The sequence below is a fragment of the Urocitellus parryii genome, chromosome 14, assembly GCF_045843805.1.
Source record: "Urocitellus parryii isolate mUroPar1 chromosome 14, mUroPar1.hap1, whole genome shotgun sequence".
Taxonomy (NCBI): domain Eukaryota; kingdom Metazoa; phylum Chordata; class Mammalia; order Rodentia; family Sciuridae; genus Urocitellus; species Urocitellus parryii.
Genome location: NC_135544.1, coordinates 14,504,064 through 14,526,443, shown reverse-complemented (window position 1 = coordinate 14,526,443; position 22,380 = coordinate 14,504,064). Strand labels below are relative to the sequence as shown.

General features: G+C 46.7%; 1 protein-coding gene across 4 annotated transcripts in view; it reads left to right on the top strand.

Moving 5' to 3' along the window:
• Window positions 1-2,521: 2,521 nt before the first annotated feature.
• The window catches only part of Ank1 (ankyrin 1), a 97,584-nt gene continuing 77,725 nt past the window's right edge, over window positions 2,522-22,380 (top strand). For all 4 annotated transcript variants that reach the window (XM_026409323.2, XM_026409321.2, XM_026409322.2 and 1 more), the window contains exons 1-2: window positions 2,522-2,648; window positions 9,299-9,400. In XM_026409323.2, the coding sequence (XP_026265108.2) occupies window positions 2,610-2,648; window positions 9,299-9,400 (141 nt within the window). In that variant the 5' untranslated portion in view covers window positions 2,522-2,609. The remainder of the gene's footprint in view (window positions 2,649-9,298; window positions 9,401-22,380) is intronic.

The window sequence follows — 22,380 nt, the reverse complement described above, 5'->3', positions numbered from 1 at the left end:
CTTTTGATAATACATCTTTCCCATTACATTCGTAGTGCTATGAGTTGTCTTCAGCTTCTGGTCCATTGTGACTACCTCATATTTTTCTCTGTGATTGTATATCATCTATACCATTGTATAAAATTTTAAAAATTGGGTTTGAGAGTTAGAAGAACTGGGTACCAAAACTGGACAGGGCATTTTTTTGCTATTGAACTTTAAATATTTTGCTTTTAGGATTTCAGTTTGTCTGACCTTTAAGACAGATACTCTGTATATAAGGAACTCTCAAAACTCAATAATATGAAAGCAAACAATCCAATTAAAAAATGGGCCAAAGAATACACACATACATCACTGAAGAAAATATATGGATGGCAGGCAAATGAGCATCTGAAAAGATGTCACTAATTGTTAGGGAAATGTGGGTTAGAACCACAGTGAGATACTTCTATGTATCTGTTAGGATGTCTAAATTAAGATTGACCATACCAAGTGTTGACAAGGATATAAACCAGCTTGTAGGAAGCAGGGATGCATTACCAAGAGGCATGAAGAAACTGGAGGTGACTGATGTGTTTATATCAATTGTGGTGATGGTTTCATGGAAGTATATGTATATTAAAATAGCAAACTGTGAATCTTAAATATGCAACTCATAAAGTCAGTTGTATCTCAAATAGTTGAAAAATTTTCAGTTCATTGTGTAAGTCCATTGCATTTGTATTTTTGAAAGTATTATACGTGTTATTCATTTTCCATTTGAGTAGGGCACTTTCTCTCACACTAAATATTAATGTTGGAACAGTGCTTTAGAATCCCTTGAGATATTCTCCAGGGCTGGAATCAGGGCTGTTCCAGTAACCATAATTTATTAATGGAAACTCTCTGTATAGAGGATTTTAGCAAATTTGGGAGGCAGTTTTAAGAGGCATGGGGCGAGTGTTTTAGCAATGTGTTCAAGGGGGGAGAATGAGCTCCAGTGACTGCCCCCTCTAGACCAACATCTGCTGTTTGGTATAAAAAGTGGGCATTTTCCATCTCCTTCCAGAGCTTGCCTGTCCTCAAGTTCAATCTCCAACAGTGTTAAGGGCTGAAGACCCAGAGAATTCTGATGTTGCTGTCTTCAAATCATTTTTTTTTTTCAAAGAGCAAGGAGTTAATTGTATTAGTACACTTCAGATTGATCTTTTTGGCTACATCCTAACTTTTCTTGATCTTTATCTCACTTCTTTGGGACACCCCTCCCCCGCCCCCATTGCAACATGGCTCTAAAGAACACCTTATTTTGTAACACAGGCTCAGGGTTTTTTCTAATTTTCAGGGGCACCTGCCATACCATCTATCTCTTCCTAGCACTGAGTGAACTTTTTAGGAAGTGGAACAATTTGGGATTTGGGGTCAATTTGCCTGTGAGCCAGTAGGAGCCACCCTTTACCAGTGGTCACCTTGGTCCTGACTCTCTGGGCTGTTTCTTCATCCATGCAACCATAATAGTATTGTCTATCTTTCTGGTGCCTGTGAGGGTTAAATGAGATAATGTCCAGCAGCTAATAGGTGCTCATGCCTTTATTCCTCACAGACACACAGCTATACTGTACCATAAGTCAGGCAGCAGAGTGGGGGAAAGAGTATTGGTATTGCATCTCCACTATTATTGGAGGCCAGGCCCATGATACAGAACATCTATGACTTGAACAAGCAATAAATTCTGCTAGGGGCCCTCTCACCTGACATGGCTTTTGCTGATCATTTCTCCCAGTTCAGGTTGAGCCTGCTTTCAACAATCCCTGATGTCACCCCTAAGACTTTGCCAGCCCCTGACATGCTTTGCACACCCACCCCTGAAATGACCTCAGAAATGGTGGGATGGTCTCAGAGCAGAAAACTGGGAACGTGCTCCGCGGACCACAGCCCTGGGTGGTATTTCGGTAACACCCTCGCACTGGAGGAGTGAGGCGGTAGTAACAGATCTGCCTCTGGCTCCTCAGCTTCATTTCGCGTGGCGGCTCTCCCGCAGAATCTGGAATAGGGTGATTAACCGGTATCTCAGGACACGATGTAAGAGCTCAAAACATGCAAATTGGTTGTGGGGCATAAATAGACTTTGCTGAGCTCACCCTGGCCGTCTCTGCAGGCTCCGGGGCCCATTCACTAGGGCAGCCGGGGTAGCAGGAGGCAGGGCGGGAGCGCCATGCAGCTTGGAGCTCCTCACCTCCATTGGACGTGTGTGCCTCCCTTCTGCAGCAGCAGGACGCTCGCTCTGCGCCCGCCGGGGCCGGCCGGCACCTGCAGCTCGGGCCGCACCCCCACCCGCACCCTTCACGCACCCCCTCCGCTGAGCTTGGCAGCAGGTGCCTTCTCTTGGGAGATCGCTTCGCATTAACTTTCCCATCTGACATAATAATAATGGAGAGAAAATGAAGAGATCCCATTAGCGGCTGGCTGGCAGGCGGGCGGCCGGGAAAGCGAGGAGCGAGCGCAGGGTCCCCGCGCGCCGGAGCGGAGCGGAGCGGAGCGGAGGGAGCCTGTATGTTTAGCCAGATGCCGCGGAACTTGCTGGCGCTCCCCGCGCCGCCCAGCAGATAACGGGGGAGGGGGAGCTCGGATTTCAGCGCGGGCGCCGGACGATGGCAGCGAGACAGGGCAGGTCCGGGCCAGACCCTGCGGTGAGTGGACGAGCTGCTGGCGGCCGCTCCGGCCGGGCGCGGGGTGGCGCGGGGCCGCCGCTGTGCGGGGTGCGGGCCTCAGGGCCCCTAGTTCGGGCTGCGGCTGCCCGCCGGCGCCGGGCGCCAACTTTCCCGGGCGGGTGCGGGGACGCGCGCTGGGCTGCCCTTCTGCTGCCTCATGCCGGGCGCCGAGGCTTCTAGCAGGATCCAGAGGAAAATTCCTTTGGCCTGGAGGCCGCGGCCGCCAAGGGGCTGGTGCCGGGAGGCGGCGCGACCTGTGGCCGGCGGGGGCGAGGTGCCACGCGCGGGAGCTCGGAGTCGCCGCGGGGATTCCCCGAGGGGCGCGTCGAACGCTCGCAGAGACCGTGTCCCCTCACCCTGGGGAGGAGAGTCCAGCCCAGTGGGTACAGCTATCGGGGATGCCACAACCTCGGGTCCTGGCTGGAGCAGCTGCGCCTAGCCGGCGGCCTGACCAGAAACCTTAGAAACGCCGTTTGTCCCGCGGTCCCTGGGAAGCGGGAAAAGAATGGGGGCGAGAGGGAAGCAGACCTGTTGTGCGCCAGAGCCCAGCTGTGGATTATCCTCATTTTAGATCTGGGGAAATTGAGGTTGGCCAACTTGGACGAGGCACACAGCATCAAGGGGCGAGCAGGAATTCACAGGCAGGGTGCTCCACGCCAGGCTCACCCTGGCTTTTCACAGACCACCCCAAGTAAGACACAGCCGGTAAGGCACCATGCTGATGGCACAGAGAGTGGATAGGGATCTTCGCAAGGCCCCGCATTTGTGTTGGGGGTGGAAAGGGAACCCAGGGCTCTGGTTTGTACATCTTGTTGCTTTAGTGACACCTCTCATTTGTTCATTTCATCTTTGCCGATAGTAGTCAAATTAAGGTGCTGGAGACAGTTTGTGAAGTAGGAATAGCCCAACTTTCTGGAAAGAAACCTAATTGAAAAGATGCACGGTGGCCCAGAGTTCACTTCTGTTTCTGCAAAGTCAAAGGCAAGGGCCACGCAGATACTCAGGCTGGAGCTGTCTTTTCTGTGAGGACTTACCTGGACCTGGAAGAACAGACCTAGGGCCCTCACCACCACCACCACCAGTATCACCATCACCCCCACACACGGAGTGTCACGTAGGGAATGCAGCCTGTCTCAGTCACCTGACTGAGCTGCAGTTCCCCCAGGAAACCATCAAGACTGTCTTTCCCCTAGTTTTGACAATGGCTGTGTCCAAGCTCCTTCTGCCCAAACAAGATGCTTTGGGAAAGAGAGATTGCCATGTTGCTTTCTGTTTACAGACACTTGTGATTGGATTAGTTTTCCATTCATCATTTTGGAAGGAAACTGTGTCCTCAAAACCTTGAGACAGAGTTGCAATCTGTGCTAGGGAAAACTTGGGCCCCCTCGAGCCCCAAAGAAGGTATAAAGAGACCTGAGATCCTCTTACTCTGTCTGAAATTAAACTTTGCCTGGCCTCTGGTGGTTTGGAAGGCTTCACTGCTCCTGTGTTAGAAACATGCTGACATTCAGCAACCTACTTCCGGCTCCTCCCTCCCAGGATACTGGAGGCCCCTCCGCTACCCATGTATCACTATAATAGTATCACTCTACTCAGGAAGTACAAGTTTAATAATAGTCTGGGTATCTCAGGTAACCAGGGTTCACCCCCTTTCAGAGCAGCCCTGATGACAGCTTGAGTTCCAGGAGGAATTCCAATCTCTTCCTTTCTCTTCCATTTCCTTCCTCCTGAAAGCAGGCGGAAGGCTTCCTCTAGCCAAAGCTGAACTTGAGAGGAACTTTATGAGCCTTCAAAAGTGACAGCACAGTGGTTAAAAGAAAGACCTTAGAGATACACTACCTAGATCCAAACCTGGCCAATTAACGGTGGGACTTTGAGCAAATTGCTTGATTTTTCTATAACCTCATCTGTGAACAAGGAGATAATAAAAATACCTGCCTCATGGAATTCTTGGGGGGGGGGAGACAAACAAATTATCTTATTTAGAGTGCTTAAAACATAGTAAGAACTTTCTAAAAGTAAACTTACTTTGTTTTGAAAGAAAGTTCAAGGATATCACATGGACTGACCTGCAGGGATGTGGCCCAGGGGTGAAACAAAATGTACATTGTGGAACCCCTCCATTCCTCCAAAACACACATGCACACACACGTGTAATTAAATTAAAATGGAGCTCAAGATCAAGAAGGGACAGAGACACAAGAGAGCAGCCTTGGTGGGGTGCACAGGAATGTGAGCACCTTGAAGGCACCCATCTAGGTCTTATGGGAGTTGTGGGCCTACTGATGGTACACAACAGCAGGCCCTTTTGGGTTCTCTAGTTTCTTTCCACGTAATAGCTTTCTTGAGGCTGCCTAGAAGGGGATGGATAGGACTCAGAGAGGGCCAGCAACTTTTCTCCGACTTACCATAGCCTAGAGAATGTCTGGTTAGTATTTTGTTGTTGTTTTCCTGATTAGTATTTACTCAGATAAATATTTTTAATGGAACTTATTGGATTCTTCTGAATCTCTTCCCACCCTGTTAGAGACATAGCGTCTTCCTGGGTGCACAGAACACTAAAGCATAGGCAATTAAATTGGAGTAGTTGAACTAAATGGGTAATAGGGGCTCAGAAGCACAAGATGGTAAACACCAGTCTCATAGACCACCTAGGACCATTTGCTCTGTAGTTTATAAATTACCTGGCATCTTGAAGGTACTAGTGAATACTTGTGAAATGAATCCATAGATGCCTGTGTGCATGAATGACCCCTTTATAACTCAGCCGCTTTACTTTTCAAATCATGAAGACCAGGACTTACATTCTGATTTTTCATTCTCTCTCTTTACCTTAGCAGGATACTGGACTTGAAATAGGGTCTCAATAAATACATTGTAGAATTAAACTGAGCGACACCAGTGGGAGGGACATCATTATTTGAAATTCACCTCTAAGAGACCCTGATGATCTTGCTTATGTCCTGCCTACTCACTGCCCATAGAAACCCACCTCCCCCCCCCCAAACAAACAAACAAACAAACCTGACAAAGCCTTAATGAGTGAACTTCATTTCTAGGCAACCTTAGTCACGTCACTTCTCTGGGTCTCGATTTTATCATCAGGAAACAGATTTGTAGAACTAGATGACTCCTTTCTAGAGAACTGTGTTGGCCTTAACACAGTGCTTAGTGTGGGACCTTCTGGACCTGTCTAGAAACTGCTTTTTCCATGGATAAACTCTAGTCCTCGACTAGCTCCTACATCTGTCAGGGCTGTCTGAAAGGACACTGTCAGGCTTCTATGGCTGAGAATGGCCCATGGTGTCATGGACTTTGGTCAGGCACACTTGGGTTGAGTCCTTGAACATTAACCAGCAGCAGAACTTGGGCAAATGATTAGCTTCTGCAAACTCAATTTCACCAGCTCTAAAATGGGGTAATAATTATACTCACCTCACCAGTTGTGATAAGGATTAAAAGATATACTGTTAGGGGCTGGGGGTGTAACTCAGTGGTGGAACATTTGCCTTGCATGCACAAGGCTCTGGGTTCAATCCACAGCAACATAGAAAAGAAAAAAAAGGTATAACTCACTTAGCCCATTGACTGCTATTATAATTTTATGTTTATATTATAAAAATTACAGACACCATTTAGCCTTCTCATTCTAGTCTAGATTGGCTTCTCTTGGCCTCTATTTATCTCCTTGTCTGTCTGTCATTAATATTCTGCTTTGCTTCCTAGAGTCAGTGCTTTGAATAGTCAAATAGAGTTGCTCATTGATATTGCATCTGTTTTTATCCATCTATTCTCAGGTTTTTATCCTGAATCCTATTATTGTGCTGGAAAATATACTCAATTGGTGGGAGAAATGTCTCCATAATACCTTTATTCTTTTTAAAAAAAAAAACATGATGTCATTTTAAACATCTTTGTTTATTCATTTTTATCTGGTGCTGGGGATTGAACCCAGTGCCTCACGCATACTAGACAAGTACTGTACCACTGAGCCACAACCCCAACCCAACATCTTTATTCTTGGGGAATAATGTTGTGTTTTGCCTTCTAGTTGAACACGGACAGGCTTTCTCAATCAGCAGGCCTAGTCATTTAGCTGGGAGATATACCTTGGGTCTTATTTCTCTGGGACTCTAGCTCATGCATGGAGAACCAATAGACTGATTCTTGTTTCTGAAATATTTCCTTCATCACAGATGGCTTGCTGAGGAACCTGGGGACATGGGAACCATGTGCTTCAGGTCAAATGAGGCCTTGACCTTGCAGACACTAATTCTTTGAAGGACTTAAAATTGAGATACAAGATTTGGTCCCTGCCTCAGGAAGCAAACAATTTGGCTGGGGAGATCAGATTTACATTAATTAAATAACTAGAGAAAGTTGTATTTAAAATGCTTGATTTAAAATCAAGCTCCTATCCCATGACTTCTGCTTTTTGAAGATGGTAAATATTGAGTATTGAAGGGCAGAATCATGCAGGGAGTAGGAGCCCAGGGAGACCTTGAAGGAAGGAGAGATTGGAATGGACAGGTGAGAGCTTCAGGGCTCAGGGAGTGGTGAGGGCACAGGCCAGGAGGGGGCAAAAAACAGGAATACCACAGGGAGACAGAAAAGAGAGGAGGGGTCTTCCTGCTGGTGGGGCAGCATGTGTCATGGGAGGACAGCCACAGAGCTTGTATGGGAACCTATATCAAAGGGGCTCAAATGGGACCTGGAGGAGGGAGGATTGGCCAAAAATCAGCCCTTGGGGAGAATCCTGATACTAAGGATGTTTGTTTCATCACGGGGTCACTGTTAAATGGCAAAGTGTGTACCCCTGCTTTGGGGAAGGGGTGATCAGAATTTCATTGTAAAATATTGTTTTGGGATTGTGGGGCTGTACATTTTGTGTCTTCCATGTTTAGGGATGTTGGTTTTAGCATGTCTATATTAGTTTCCTGTGGCTGCTAAGACGAACTAACCACAAACTGGGTGGCTTAAAAACAACAGAAATGTATTCTCTCTCAGTCAGGAGGCCTGAGGTCTGAAATGAAGTAGTGAGCAGGGCCGTACTCCCTCCAAAGTCTCTGGCAAAGGTTCTGCTCTTGGCCCCTTCCACCTCTGTGCTTGCCTGCTACCTTGGCTCGGGGCTACCATCACTCCAATGTCTGCCTCCTTCTTTACATAGCTTTCTGCCCTGTGCATGTGTCTCCTCTTCTGTCTTTTCTGAGGACACACAGCAGTGGATATAGGGCCAACCTAAGGAGTCTAAAATGATCTCATCTCAGGAGCCACAACTTAATTACATCTGCAAGGACTCTGTTTACAAATGAGGGCACACTGGTAGTCTGCAGAGATCAGAGGGTGGAAGAATCTTTGGGGGCCATCATCCAGCATGTTCTCTGAAGATGCAGCGTAGAGAAAGGAGACAGACCTAGCTCTCAGTGGAGAGGGCACCACCAGGCATGTGTTCTGGATGAGTGGCATCACACACTTTCACCTGTGACTTGTCCACACAGCCACTCTTACCTGTTAAACTCAGCCTGTATATGCCTGGTGTGCCAAGCATTGTGCTCACATCATTATCTTCTCAAAGCACCACAAGGGAGTGAGGAAGAGTTTCTTCTCCACTGCTTTCACATAGGGTGGCTGAGTACCTACAGTACTCAGCCTGGACTCAAGGGACCTGCTCTGAGCCTCTTCAGTCCTTTTATTCCATTTGTCTGCATTAGCAGACTTTCTTTTGTTGTCCCCAGCATTCACTCTCTGGCCATCATTCATCTTTAATGCAAACCAGTGCTCCCAGCAGCACAGTCTTCCAATGCGTGGGGTAAGTGTCTGAGTAACAGCCCAGGAACAGAAGGCTTTAATGTCATTCAAGAAATTGGACAGGGATTTTGGAGCACCTGAGTGTCTAAGGCCAGATGAAACCAGTAGCAGAGCTAGGAGGTGAAGCTCATGAATTTCAGAGCCACCACCTGCCTTAATCCTGGTTGTGCCTTTTACTTCCTATGGGACTCTGAACAAGTCACTTCAGCTCTCTGTGCCTCAGTGACCTTATCTGTAAAATGGGGACCATGGTGGTATTTCCTTCTTGGATTTTTTTAAATGGAGGTCAGTGCATATCTCCGTGTGTGTGCCCATGTGTGGCGATATATACGTAAAATGCTGATAATGGTTCTTAGCACCTAGTCAGTAGTACTATGTGCTATTTGCTTACAAAAACAAAAACAAAAACAAACAGCCCCACAGAACATATGGCTCTTCCTTCTAAGGCTGTGCTCATGAATCACTGGAGCTGGAGACCTATGTGATATTACAGGCTCCTCAGCAAGAATGTGAAGCCCTTGAAAAATCAAAGGAGTGAACCCAGGCCATGCTAAGCATTCACTGTTGGAATAGGATCCCACTCAAAGCCTGCTGCCCAGCCAAGATGTTTGCTTATGAAAATACACAAAGGGTGGGAGGCATGGTGTCTAGGGCAGCCTTATGTTCTGGTTCTCAGTGCAGCCAGGAGCCCAAGGGCACCTTCACCCACCTGAGGACCTGACAGGAGGGTGAGGTGCTGCCACTGTGACGTGGGCTCAGATGGTATTGTTACAGCAAGACACAGGGCACCCTCCACTCACAGCCTGTTGTTTTCCCTACAGGCTGATGCTGCTACCAGCTTTCTGAGGGCAGCACGATCAGGTAACTTGGACAAAGCTTTGGATCATCTGCGGAATGGGGTGGATATTAACACCTGTAACCAGGTAAGTGAGACGGAGGCAGGCATATTGCCTCTGAAGGGTCACTCTTCCCTGGTGTTGTTTCTTGAAAGCTTTTGAGATCTCAAAAACCCCCAGGGGCTCTGCATGCTGTAGCCCCTAACCTTGTGGAGACGTCTCTGGCTGCTGAGGCTGAGCCCCAGTGAGAGGGGCTGCTTCCTGACAGGTGGGAGTGAGACCCACCCTGGACCCCCAGGGGCCTCTTTCCTTAGTAGCTGATTCCTGCTGTTGTCTTAAAATCTGTGGCCTTTGAAAGTGGGCAGGAGGAAGGGCCTTTGAAGGAGGTGGTATTAGTGGTAAGGTTAAATCGCTTTTGACCATCAGCGACCTTTATGGGTTTTCAGCTGGGCGGAGAAGAAAGGTGAGGGAGGATCTGTCAGGTGTTGAGGAAGGCACATCTGAGGAGGACTCCAACACCTGGCTCTTCATGGCTCCTGAGCTTGTGACAGGAGCTTGGTCTCAGGAATGGAGCTGGGAAGGAAACCGTGTGTTCAGGATGGACTGCAGGGCAAAGGAGTCAGGTGCTGGGACAAAGATCTAGGAGCTAGCTGAACAGAGAAGAAAGAAGCTTCGGGAAAGAGGACAGGTGAGGGATTTGGGCTCATGGATTGGTGACTTGTTTTGGTTTTTGGTTTGTTGGTGCTTGTCAGCCAACTGAGTGATGCAGGTGCGCCTGCAAGTTCAGTTTCTCGTTTAGGATACATTGGCCAACAGTGACTCCTCTTATTTTTACCATAGTCATTCTTTTAGAACTTGCTTTTAGTGGTAGTTAAATGTAACATAGAGTTTACCCTCTTAGCCATTTGTAAGTACAGTTGGGTCATGTTGAGTGCATTCACAGTGTTATAGGCCACCACCAGCATTCCTTCATAGAACCCTTCGTATCTTGCCAAACTGTCCCCATTAAACAACCCCCCATTTCCTGACTCCCCAGCCCCTTCTACTCTCAGACCCTATGAATTTGAGAAATCTAGGGACCTTGGAGGAACAGAATAGTACAGCATTGTCCTTTTGTGACCTGCTGCTTTACCTTGCACAGTGTGCTCTGCTGCGTCTGTGTTGTAGAGGCTGCATGACTTTTTCAAGACAGCAAGGACAAATTTTCTGCCCAAGACAGGTTAAGTTTTCCGTGGGCTACATTCCTCTGTCCCCTGCCCTCCTCATCCTCACTTCCCTGCCACTCCCAGCTCTGCTGCGAATGCAAAATACTGCTTGCGCTCTCTCCCAGGGCCAAGACCCCATTTGGAGTTGCTTGATGGCACAATTTCATAGCTAAAAGATCAGAGAGGAGCTGGGCATGGTGGCACATGCCCTATAATCCCAGTGGATCAGGAAGCTGAGACAGGAGGATCTCAAAGATAGCCTCAGCAACTTAAGCAACTCAGTGAGACCCTGTTTCTAAATAAAATATTAAAAAGGGCTGGGGAGGTGGCTCAGTGGTATAGTGCCCCTGGGTTCAATCCCTGGTACCCCTCCCCCACAAAAAATCAGAGAGGACAGAGTGGGTGAGGTACCTGACAGAAAACTAGGAAACAGAGGGAAATGCAAAACCCATGGCAGTGAACTTCAGAGGGGAGCAGAAGACAATGCAAGCTGGATGAGGAGAAGGCAGCCCTCCTCTGCTCCTTTCTTCCCTCCACCCAGAACACCTAACCCTACACATCCCAGACCTATGGATGTCGGTGATTCTAACCAAACACCAGACCCTGAGTTGAAGGTTGGCCCTTGGGTGGCAGAAGGGAACTCTGAACTCATTGCTTTGGTGGAAAGAGGTGGAAGAAGGAAAGTAACAGGACAGGCTGAGAATCCTGGAGGAGAGTGGCTCAGGAGAGGGGGCTTAGACACCTCTTAACACCACACCCCCAGAAGCAGGTGCACAAGCTCATTCATGTTGTTCCCAGCACCCCCCACACCCAGCCCAGGTGAGGGCTGCTCTCCTGTGGCCTACATTGCTGGGCCAGGCTGTGTGGGTTCTGAGGTTTTCCATGCTGTGGCCAGAGAGATGCAGCTGGATGTTTCTCTGCAGTGCAGTTCCTGGTGGAAGCGACTCAGTCCTTCGGAGGCCTTCCAAGGGTTAAGATTCCAGCTCTCAAAGGAATCCATTTAGCCGAAATGGGGACAACTGAACGTTCATAAAACTTGAGCCAGGGCTCATTTTCTGTGTGAAATTGGAAGATTTTGATGACATCCGGGGAATGGCTTTGTCCTGATTGGTCTCCTATTGGGTGTAACTGCCTCATCCCTCTGTCTTCTCTCCTTAGAGGACCTCCTTGGTTCATTTCGGGCTCAGAGAGCAGCAGGCACCGAGGCATTATTTGCACTTTATTGACACAATTTCTGATGGGCTCAGTGCCAGTGACAAGTTGCAATTCTCCCTGCTAGACACTGATAGGGGCGGGGGAGGACTTCAGCCTGGAGACCGCAGTCTTGGCTATGACAAGCCTCTTTCTTTCAAAGAAGATGCTGCTGCAAGAAAGGAAATGGATGGCAGAGAGGAGTCAAAGGAAAACCCACCCCAGGGCTAAGCCTCTGGCTGTGGGCTTGTTCCTGAGGCTGTTTCGTCCCCTGCTCCCCACATTTGGGCCCTAGTGGCTTGTGTCTTAGGTCCATGACTGTGCAGTGACAGGCAGCTGCAGATGGGCTGCACCTGGAAAGGAGCTGGCCATGTTGCCTGAGCTCGCCCTGGTTGTGTAGAGGATGATTTGGTTTGTGCTTTAGAAGGGAGAGGACCGGCAGTGGGGGAAGGGCTGTTTCCGAATTTGTGCCCTCATTGGGCACCTTAGAGCCCTCATGGGGACAATACCGCTTCTTTATAATGTTCACAGGGCTGGCCTCCTAATGGTACTAGAGCTTTTTCCTCTGTAAAACATGCATTCATTGTTTTGAGAAGATAAAAACAGGCTCTTGTCCTGGGGTCACAGCTTGGGAATTTGCTTTCTGCTGGAGTCTTTTGAGCTGATGGGCCGAGGAGCAGGGGCACAACCTGCACTCCTCCTTATGTAAGCAACGCTTCCAGATAGTACGAGGAGGGGGAAGAATGAGTGCTGCTTGCCGTCAGAGGAAGTAATTACTCTAAGGAGGGTAGGAGAGGAGCTCTGGGCTTATATAAGAGGCATTGGAATATTCAGGGCAGCTTCCTTATTGCAGGGATCATATCTGTTAATTTTTACCATTATCATCACTATTCTGTTTAGGGAGCAGAACAAATTCAGACCTAAGAACACACACACATGTACACACAACTACACCAGAGCATTTATGTGGATGCCTGTTTGTTTGTTTGTTTTAGTGCATTTAAGCATCATTCAAGCTTCAGGCCCCTGCATCCAATGTCTTCCTATTCATCTCCAGGTTTACAAGGAGTGCTGGGCTGTAGGTATTTAAGAGCAAAATAAGTCATAGGCCTCAGCCTCTCTGAACTCTAGGCTAGTGGCAGTAAGAGCTGTTCATCAAATAAATAGAAATAGAGGTGTGACCCCAAAACTATTGTCATGAAAGAAAACCCTAGAATATTCTGAGAATAGGTAAGAGGTCTGGCCTGGAGATCAGGAAACGCTACCATGAGCAAGACGCAGTGGAACTGAAGGATGAGCAGGGCTTAATGAGGTGAAGGAAGGGAAGAATATTCCAGTCATGGAGAACAGCCTGAGCAAAGCCCTGGAGGCAGAAAAAAAGAGTGGAGTGTTTAAGGAAGGCCAGGATAGGGCAAGTGCAGAGAGCAGGAGGTCCCAGGTGAGGTAAAGCTGGGATCGAGCTGGAACTTACAGGCCAGGGTAAGAGTGCAACATTCAGCAACTGGGACAGCATGCCCTAGCCCCAGTGGTATGTGTGCACACACGTATATACGCATGGTGTGGTGTGTGTGTGTTTACATACTACTGGAGTTGCTCATGGAGGGGAAGGGATTTGAAGAAGGGGTCAGAGTGGCCAGAGCAGCAGATGGGAGAGGTACCTAAGAGCTTGAGGCAGTGGCTGCAGGCTAAGCGGAAGGGAGGCATTTCAGCCGTGAACAATCCGAGCAACCCTGTTAGTGTGTCCTGTTTAACTATCTCCCCAGCTTTCAGAAGCCATGTGAAGGATTCTGGTCTTTATCCTGGGAGCAGTGGAAAGTGAATGGTGGATTCTAGCAGGGGAGTGCCAGGCTCAGAAGTGTGCTTTAAAGAATCGCACAGGCTACCGTGTAGAAGACAGATGGAGAGTGCAAGGTGACCGTAGGGAGGCCAGTCATGAGACTATTGCAGTAGCCCAGGAGGAAAATGTCGGTAGCTTGGATATGAGCTGTGGCTGTAGAGATGGAGGAAAGCCAGCAGGTCTGGGCAATGAACTGGCTGGGGGAGAACAGGGAAGGAAATCCCAGAATGATCCTCAGGGTCTGGTTTGTGCAGTGGGTGGATGGTGTCACCAGCTACTGAGAAAAGGAATGCTGAATGCAGACATAAACATGGAAACAGAGTGAAGGGTCAGAAAATGAACAGTGTGGAGATCCTGGTGAGTAGATCTGTGGAATCTCAATGGAGACATATAGTAAGTAATTGGACATTTGAGCCGGAACTCAGATAAGAGGTCCAGCCCAAAGATAGTATTTGGAAGTCACTCAGCATTCGAGGAAGTCAAATGCTGGCATTGGCTGGTGCAAACAGGGATGAGAGGCATGTAAAATACAATCCCACTAGTGTCTTTGTGGGGGTAATTCCACATATATTTATTAAACAACTACTGTATGCCAGATTCTATTCTAGACATTGAACAAGCTAGACAGAATAGACAGTCTGTGCTCTTGACATTTGTCTGTGGGTGTAGAAGACAGACACTCACCAAGAAAATGGACAAATATGTAATGTCAGCTGATGAGAAATTACCATGGAGGAGAAAGAAGTAAGGAAGAGGACTGTGTGGTTTCTGGGGAATAGCATTCCTGGAAGAGAGGGAAACATATGCAAAGGCCCAGAATAAGCTTGGTTTGTTTGGAAAGCAGCAACAGGACCATGAGGTGGAGTGAAAGACCCAAGGGAAAAGTGGTTAGGCAAGGAGATGGGGGAAATGACAAGGGCCAGATCAGGAAGGGCTTGCAGGCAGTGGTGAGGATGTGGACTTTGTTCCAAGGGTAATTATAGGTCATCTCTGTGCCCTAAGAGGTGCTCTATCTGACTTAGGTTTTTAAACAATCACCCTGGCTGCTGTGCGATCTGCAGAGTAGACCTGGGACCCAGGTACAGAGCAGGGAGGCTGGTTAGGAGGCAGGTGCTGTGTACCAGGTAGAACCCCACAGTATCTTGGAATGAGGGAGAGACCGTGGCAGTCTGAAGATTTGCCTCTTGGGCTTGAGGTGTTGCTGCCCCTACTGTGGTGGTCTCAAGCACACAGATGCAGGTCCCTTAGATAGCAGGGACCGTGTCATTCTTGTCACCACCCAGCAGTGGGCTGGTTGACTTCAATCTCAGCCCCAAAGCCACTGTGAAGACATCCTTGACCCCCCAGCCTGAAGTCACCTTCACCTTTATATCTATCAGACCCTCTTTTACAGTTCAGTGGAGTCCCACCATGCAGCACGGTGACCTTGAGCACATCTGTGGCTCCTGGCCGACTCTAAGCCACACAAAGGCAAAGTCCACACCGTCTCCCCACAGCACCCAGCATTGGATATGACACCTAAGAGAGGTTCTGATATTTATGTGAATGAATGGTTACTTAATTATGCTTGTGCCAATCTTAGGTTCACGTGTTTGATTTAAAGGGTTATTGCTAAATCATTTCTATCAAATCGTAATATTTTATTATGGAGACTGCAGCAATTAAAAACTACTTCCTAGGATAAGGTAATTGGTTTTATGCTCTTATCAGTTAGCCAGATAAAAAGAGAGCTAGAATCATTTTTCTGTGCACTTCCTAGATTAGTTGGGTCAATACAGCTGCTCCCCAGGAACCATGAGCTCTAACTTTTTGCCCTGGAGGTCCAAAAGCCTCGCTAGTTTAATTTTCTGTTTTATTCTTCTAATGCTAACAAATGTGGCCTTGCTTGGCCTTCCTGATAGGAAAGAAAGTATTAAAGACCTCAGCAGAACATTTCCCACCAGAAAGAGTGGCCTTGTCATCTACAGCTCTGGTGTGAGACAGACAGAGGAGAGGGCTTCTGGGACATCCTGACATTGCTCTTGGCTACCTTTGTCTAATTTTTCTCCATATACTTGTTACTGCCTGGTTTATGCATTTGTATGTCTTCTAATTTTTCTTTCTCGACTTCAGTAAAATGTAGACACCTCCAGGGGGAAAGAGCTTTGTCTTATTCAGTGCTCTGTATCAGGATCCTGCTTGGCGCTAGTAGATGCTTATAAAATCATTAGTGGATTGAATGAAAAGCTGCAGGGATGTGCTGCGAAGATTTTGGGGACCACTAATGATCTTCAAGCTTCTCCTCAGTCCACATCAGTACTAGACTAAGCCTACTACTTTGTAAGAGCCTTGTTCAGTGATGAGCTCTTGGGATGATGACTCTGCTGGGTTAACCACAGCTCAGATGCTGGCATCGGCCCCACTGGTCGAGTATGTGGCAATATTTGCTGCTGTCTCCAGGAGCTCGACCATCTGAACAATCCCCAAAGCATAACAGATTTCTGTGCTAACGCAGCCAATGAAAACATGCAAAACCACACCAGTTCCACTGACACTGCTTAGATATCCATGTGTGCCTTAGGCAGCCCCGTGGTGGCTGGGTGCTTGTTGAGCTGGAAGGTGAAGAGTTGTAGGCATTTTAGATACATGGGGCATACATCACAATCATTTCTGCTACAGAATAGACTTTTCTTCAGCAACCAAATGCCAAGTCTTTTGACCAGGAGTTGTTGGGCTCTGGTGATTGCGGTAATTATGACCTTTCCAAGTGGTAGAATCTTAGCCCTTGGAAGAGATCATGGTGTTTTGACTCTCATTTTATAATCCTGGAAACCGAGGTCTAGAGGTGACCTCTGAATATCTCACAAACTTTGTGACTTTGGATTTGGTGAGATGGATATAGGAAGGTGCACCTGATGTTTCTGAGCTCATTCATTTATTTCCACAGACATTTATTGAGCAGTGCCAATGCTAGAGACCAGGATTAACAAAGATACATAAACACATTCCCTGCTCTCAAAGAACCAAGAGGCAAAGAGAAAACTCTGGTTTATTTAAAGGTAGAAGGTTGCAAATTCAATGTTTTAAGTGACATGCAGAGGAAGCCCAGAGGAAGTTCTCATGCCTGACACACATGTTCACTGAGCTGCTGTGATATGCCAAGTGCTGGTCAGCTGCTGGTGAGTGAGTCCCAGTGCCTGCTGTCCTGCTGTTTCTGATCTGGGATGGTGGCTAATATGCCATGAGCCAGAGAAACAGCCCAAAGGAAGACTGGGAGCCTCTGGTCTCTGTTCCAGGACAGAATCAGGAAGTGGGAGTTGCAGTGAGAAGGAGTAAGCTCTAGACATAGGCAGGAGTGGGGAAAGGCAAGGGGTAGTGGGAACTTGGTGAGGTTGGGGTACACGAAGTGACAGAGTGGTAGTCGACCAAGCCGGGGAGGTTCCATCTAGATCAGTTTAAATATAGAGTCTGTAACTTCTCTTTGTCATTCTTTTTTCCTTAGGAACTGTTGACAGTCATAGAAATGGTATTAAACCACATGGTTCCTAAATTCTACCTGCACCCCACAGGCACACAGAAAACCTTCTTAATATGATAATGGGGTCACATTAAGCCTTCATAAGACTCACTGCCTTGGTACAGCCCTGGAATAGTGATGAGGTAGAGAGAAAAATAAATCCCTGCAGTCCCCACCTGGGACAGTGATATTTATTCTGTGGTGTGTAGTTAAATAAGACAAGCAGCTTGATGCCCGTGAGCTGGTGCTCTGGATCCTTCTGAAGTTCTGATTTCCGCTAGGAAAGGAATTAGCAATAAAGATAGAACTTGGAAACCTCTACCCCTGAATTATTTTAAATAAGGACATTTCTTTTGTACCTGGGCAGGAACTGAGCTATTTGATGTTCCTCTTGCTAATTCTGAGACCAAATGGCAATTGTAAAGTAAGTGATTCCTTATCACAAGTCAGAATGACCCACCCTGTTTCGCCATCCCAGATTGCAATTTTGCCAAGTTTTGCTATCCAAAGCCCTTCCTCAGCCGTGACCTTTGAATATTCACTTTACCTTCAGGAGGTGGGCAGAGCAGGTGGTGGACAAGGAAGGCTCAGAGAGGTGAAGAATCTTCCTGAAGCAGATCCCTGCACCCACCAGCCCAAGTCCCTGCTCTGTACTGCACTGCACAGATGGATTGGAAACTGAGCAGCAGAGATTGTCATTCCTCTGGGCCATCTGCCCCTGGACTGGGTTCATTTTTATTCTTCCTTTGCAGTGTAGAAAGAGTTAACTGACCAGTTCAGTTACATAAAGATGTCCATTTGTAGCAACAACAGGGACATCTCTGGGATCCTAGGAACTAAGAAAAGGGTGACTAGCATTGTCAGGAACAATCTGGAACATATTGCAAGGGAAGTACTCCCTCCAAACTCCACTCTATGGTTTGATAGCTGTGAATTTACAGTATGAAGACCAGATGTGATCCTCTTACTCATGAGAGACTAAGAAAAAAGAGCTCCATGTATGTGGCAGGTTGCACAAATGTGTGTTCAATTCTGCAGACTCTTGTGCAAAACACTCTGTGCGCCAGACTCTACGGTAGGGCCTAATTATAACGGAAAACACGGGATCTCAAAAAATCCAGGCCTTTGGTGCAGATGGACACGAGCAGATAAACGCAATATTATGTGATTGGGGCCTTGAGAGTTATCAACTGAGTCCCATGGAAACATGCTCAAGAGGGAAATTCAATTTTGGGAGGCTAGAAATAGGGTATAATGTGGCAAAGAGGAGCAGAGAGAGTGACCAAGAAAAGTGAGCCTTGATCCGATCCTGAGGGAGTCTAGCCTGTCTGACAGAGGAAATGCCGAATGCCATCTCATTCCTGACAGGAATAGATTGAATGTGAATTGGCTTAAAATGTTGGTTCTGTTGACCATAAATTCTTTGTTATAAGCTTTTTCTCTTTTTAAAAAAATTTTTACTTATTTATTTCTATGTGGTGCTGAAGATTGATCCCAGTGCCTTACATGTGCTAGGCAAGCACTCTGCCACTGAGCTAAAGCCCCAGCCCTATTTTATATTTTATTTAGAGACAAGGTTTTACTGAGTTTGCTTAACATCTTACTTTTGCTGAGGATGGCTTTGAACTCGCAATGCTCCTGCCTCAGCCTCCTGAGCCATCATTTTTTAAGTAAACAGAATTAATACATTTTTTGCTTAAAAATCCAAACTATGCAGAAATATATAAAGTCTGATTGTTCTCTGCAACTCTCTCCCACTCCACAAATCATTAACTAAATCACTGTTAATGATTCAGTGAAATCTTGTCATACTTTTGTTTTTTGTACATGTAGAACACATATCTTAAGTGTTTTCTGAAGTCTGCTGCATTGTTTTCTCTTCTCCCCCCAACCCACCCACCCCTGGGGTGTGGAATTAGAAGGAAGCCAAGAGATCAGAGCAGGTTGGTCATTGTGCAGATGTACAGATTGAGAGCCTGGGAGGTGGCTGATAGGATGATAGCTTAGAAGCCTCAACTCTCACCCAATATTCTTTCTCTAAACCCCATTGCTCTTCTTCAGAAGGTCTGGTTCTTTTTATTTTTTAAAGGAGTGCCAAGATCTCGGATAGAGAATCTTTCTAGTCCATAGGAGATATTCTTAGCTGCTGAGCTTAATTTCAGAGCCCCATTCTCTCATTAACTTGAACTCACACTTCCTCCTGCTCTACTCCCAAGGGCCCTACAACCTCTGCAGTGGCTTTGCTGCTGAGCCACAGGATTTCAGAGCGTGGGGGCAGCTGCAAGCTTTGTACAGTCAGAGAGTAGAGGGAAGGTGATCTGAGGTTGATTTGTCTCCTGGCGGAGTTCTGAAATCGTGGGTTTCTTCTTTTTCTTTTTAGATAATGAAAAGAATGAGAGTGTTTTTCCTCCTCGTGAGTGTCTAGTAAACTATGAATCTTAAAAGCTATCTGGGTAGAGAACTAAATTTAGATTGTAATAAAGCAAAGGGAAAATGCTGAAAGCTGGTTTGTTCCTTTCTGAGTTTGTGCGTTCCTCTCGGATCCTTCTCTTGTGCTATTTTCCCTGTTCCTACAGGAAAGACAGTCTTGCAAAGGAGGCTTCCACCTTAGGGTGTTTTCCCACCAGGGTTAGGACAGTTGCTTTGGCTCTGTGGGGCTTCTGATTCATTAGACTCCAAGATCATATATTTTTAGCAGACCTTTCCCACCAAGCTGGTCTCTGGGGACCTGTCAACAATCAGGAGTAGAAAGAGATGAAGGTGGGCTGGCCTTGCATTACATGTGGCATGTCCTGTGGAAGAGGTATCCCCTGTCAGAAGTGTCCACAGGATTCTGAGGGCCGCTCTCTTAGGGTGGATGGTTTATATCCTTCCTGGAATAATGTGAGAACTCAGGTCAAGATGGCACCTCACTGGTTCTTTGGAAATGGGATGAATGGATGCGGTTAGATCTCCACCGGCTCAGAGTCCCTGGAACCATAGAAACCCACCCAGCCCACCTATCCTTCCCCATCATTACCAGAGCCCAGAGTCATCCCACAGCTCTGCCTCCTCTTCTTCAACAGCCTCTTTCACTCCTTGCCACTGTTACTCCCTGTCTCCTATTTTCTTTTTTTTTTTTTTTTTCAATTTTTTGGTAGTTTCCAACTATGGCCATGAGCATTACAAATTATCCCCCACCACCGTGACCACTTTCTGGTGTTTATGTGCACCCTTTCTGTCTATATATCCACCTGTCTATCCATCCCTCCATCTATAACATATAACATGTATGACATAATTCTCTGTCACCCTTAGACATTTCAGTGCACACCACCTACCATAAAGGATGGTTTCCCACACAACCACTCTGCATGCCTCCCAATCACCAAATCTGCATCAATGCAGCACCATCAGCCAGCCCACATACTTCATGACACTTTTGCCAATAATTTCTTCCTCTCCTTCTCTGTTCCTCCCCCTTTGCCCTCCGTCTTATTCTCTCTCTCTCTTTCCTTCTCCTTCCCCTTCGGTCTCTTCCTGCCCTGACCTATCCTCTTCACTCTCTCCCTTTCTCTGTTACAGGATTCTCTCCAAGTACATCCTTAGGTGACCTGGTCATCAGTTTCCTTCAATCTGGAATAGCTCCTCAGTCTTTGCCTGCCTCTCATGCTTTTGACTAGATTCCATTCTGAGATTTGAACCTCAGCGGTGTCTTGCTGATGTTCTCTTGTGGCAGGACTAAGGTATTGTGTTCTTGACAGGAATACTGTGGAAATGGTGCTTCCTACCCACCCCTGAAGATTTTAACCTTGATTACTAGGTAAAGTTGGTGTTGCTAGATTTTTTTCTATTGTAAAATCATCAATGTTTCCCTGGGAGTTCATCTGTATTTTCGTGGGGGAGGGAAATATTCTGATATGATAATGTCAGTATCTTTTCCCTATTAGACTTTCAGCCATCAGCCATGGCCATTCCTGAATGACTTTGGCCTGTATCAGCTACCACTCTGATGGTTCCAAAGAGTGACTCTCTGTTTTCATCATCATTTCCTCTTTTATTTATATCTGTTTGGATTCATGGATTCTGATCCCATTCAATGGATTTTAACCTGATCCTCTCATGATTTAATGTTCAAATCTAAATTAGGGCAGTAAGAGCTCTTTGAATACATTGGGAGTTTTGTTCTTTGATATGTCCTCCTCGTTCTTCACGTATTTCCTTACTTTCTGGCATGGTTGTCCCAGGCTTATTTTGTATTTTCCCTGTGCTTATTCTGCCTGGATCAGCTATTTCTCCAAGGAACTCTGGATTCTGTTGGTGAAGGATGGTAGTTAGACACCAAAATCTGCTCACTTGAAGTGCTCATTGCTCCTGGTTCTCATGGAGAATCCAGATTGAATAGGAAAATAGGATATTAAATTCAGAAACCTCAGTATAGAACCCTCTGTGTAGATACCCTTGCCCTTATCATGGGAAATATCTTCTGACTGCTTCTGACCACTTGGGTAAAAGGGAGTGTCACCCCAAGATCAATTTATCCAGAAGTTTCTCTTCCACCACTCTGATATCCTTAGTCTCTTTGGCTTCTCTTCTATGGCTATGAAGCTGTTCTTCTCAGGGTGCCAGACCTTTCCTTCCCATTGAGAACTTTCATGACCAGAGTCCCCTTGCCTGTGTGTCTGGCTAAATGGCAAGCAACTAATCTCATGAGCTGGACCAATAACCTGAGAGTAAATGTTGGTGAATGAGAAGATTATGCTTCCTAGATACTATATTAGCTTGTTGGCCCAAACCCACTGCTTACCTCAAAGAAAAGGAGTGAGGGGGTTGAAAAACTTAGTTTTAGGAGAAGTGAAGTGGGAGGACTGGGTGGACCTTGAGGTTCTTGGTCACAGGACATAGCTTGAGGCTGCCTGCTCCTCACAGGCAGGGGAAATAAACAACCATGAGAAAAGAAACTGTGGGCTGTGGGTTCTCATGAGAATGCAGGCAGCTGCTTTTGAGATGTTTTTGAATCTTCAGTGAGATGTGGGAGCTCAGGACAACAAGGTCCTGAGGTTTGAAACCCTTCCTCTGCCCTGGACAGGTCAAGAGCTAAGTTCCTATGACATGACTACTGCATTCATACATTTAGAAATCAGTTAGTGTAACTGGGGCAATCAGAAGAGCTAAACAGAGGAATAATTTACTGAGAACAAATGTCTGGAATTGTATATTTTGCCAATGGAATTTCTCACAGTTGGTGCAAAAAAAAAAAAAACCTTCGAATTAAATCATTCAGGCTGAATGTGACTTTTTCTTCTTCTTAAAAAATGTTTAAAAGAAACACAGCCTGGCTGAGATCTCCTTCCCCTCC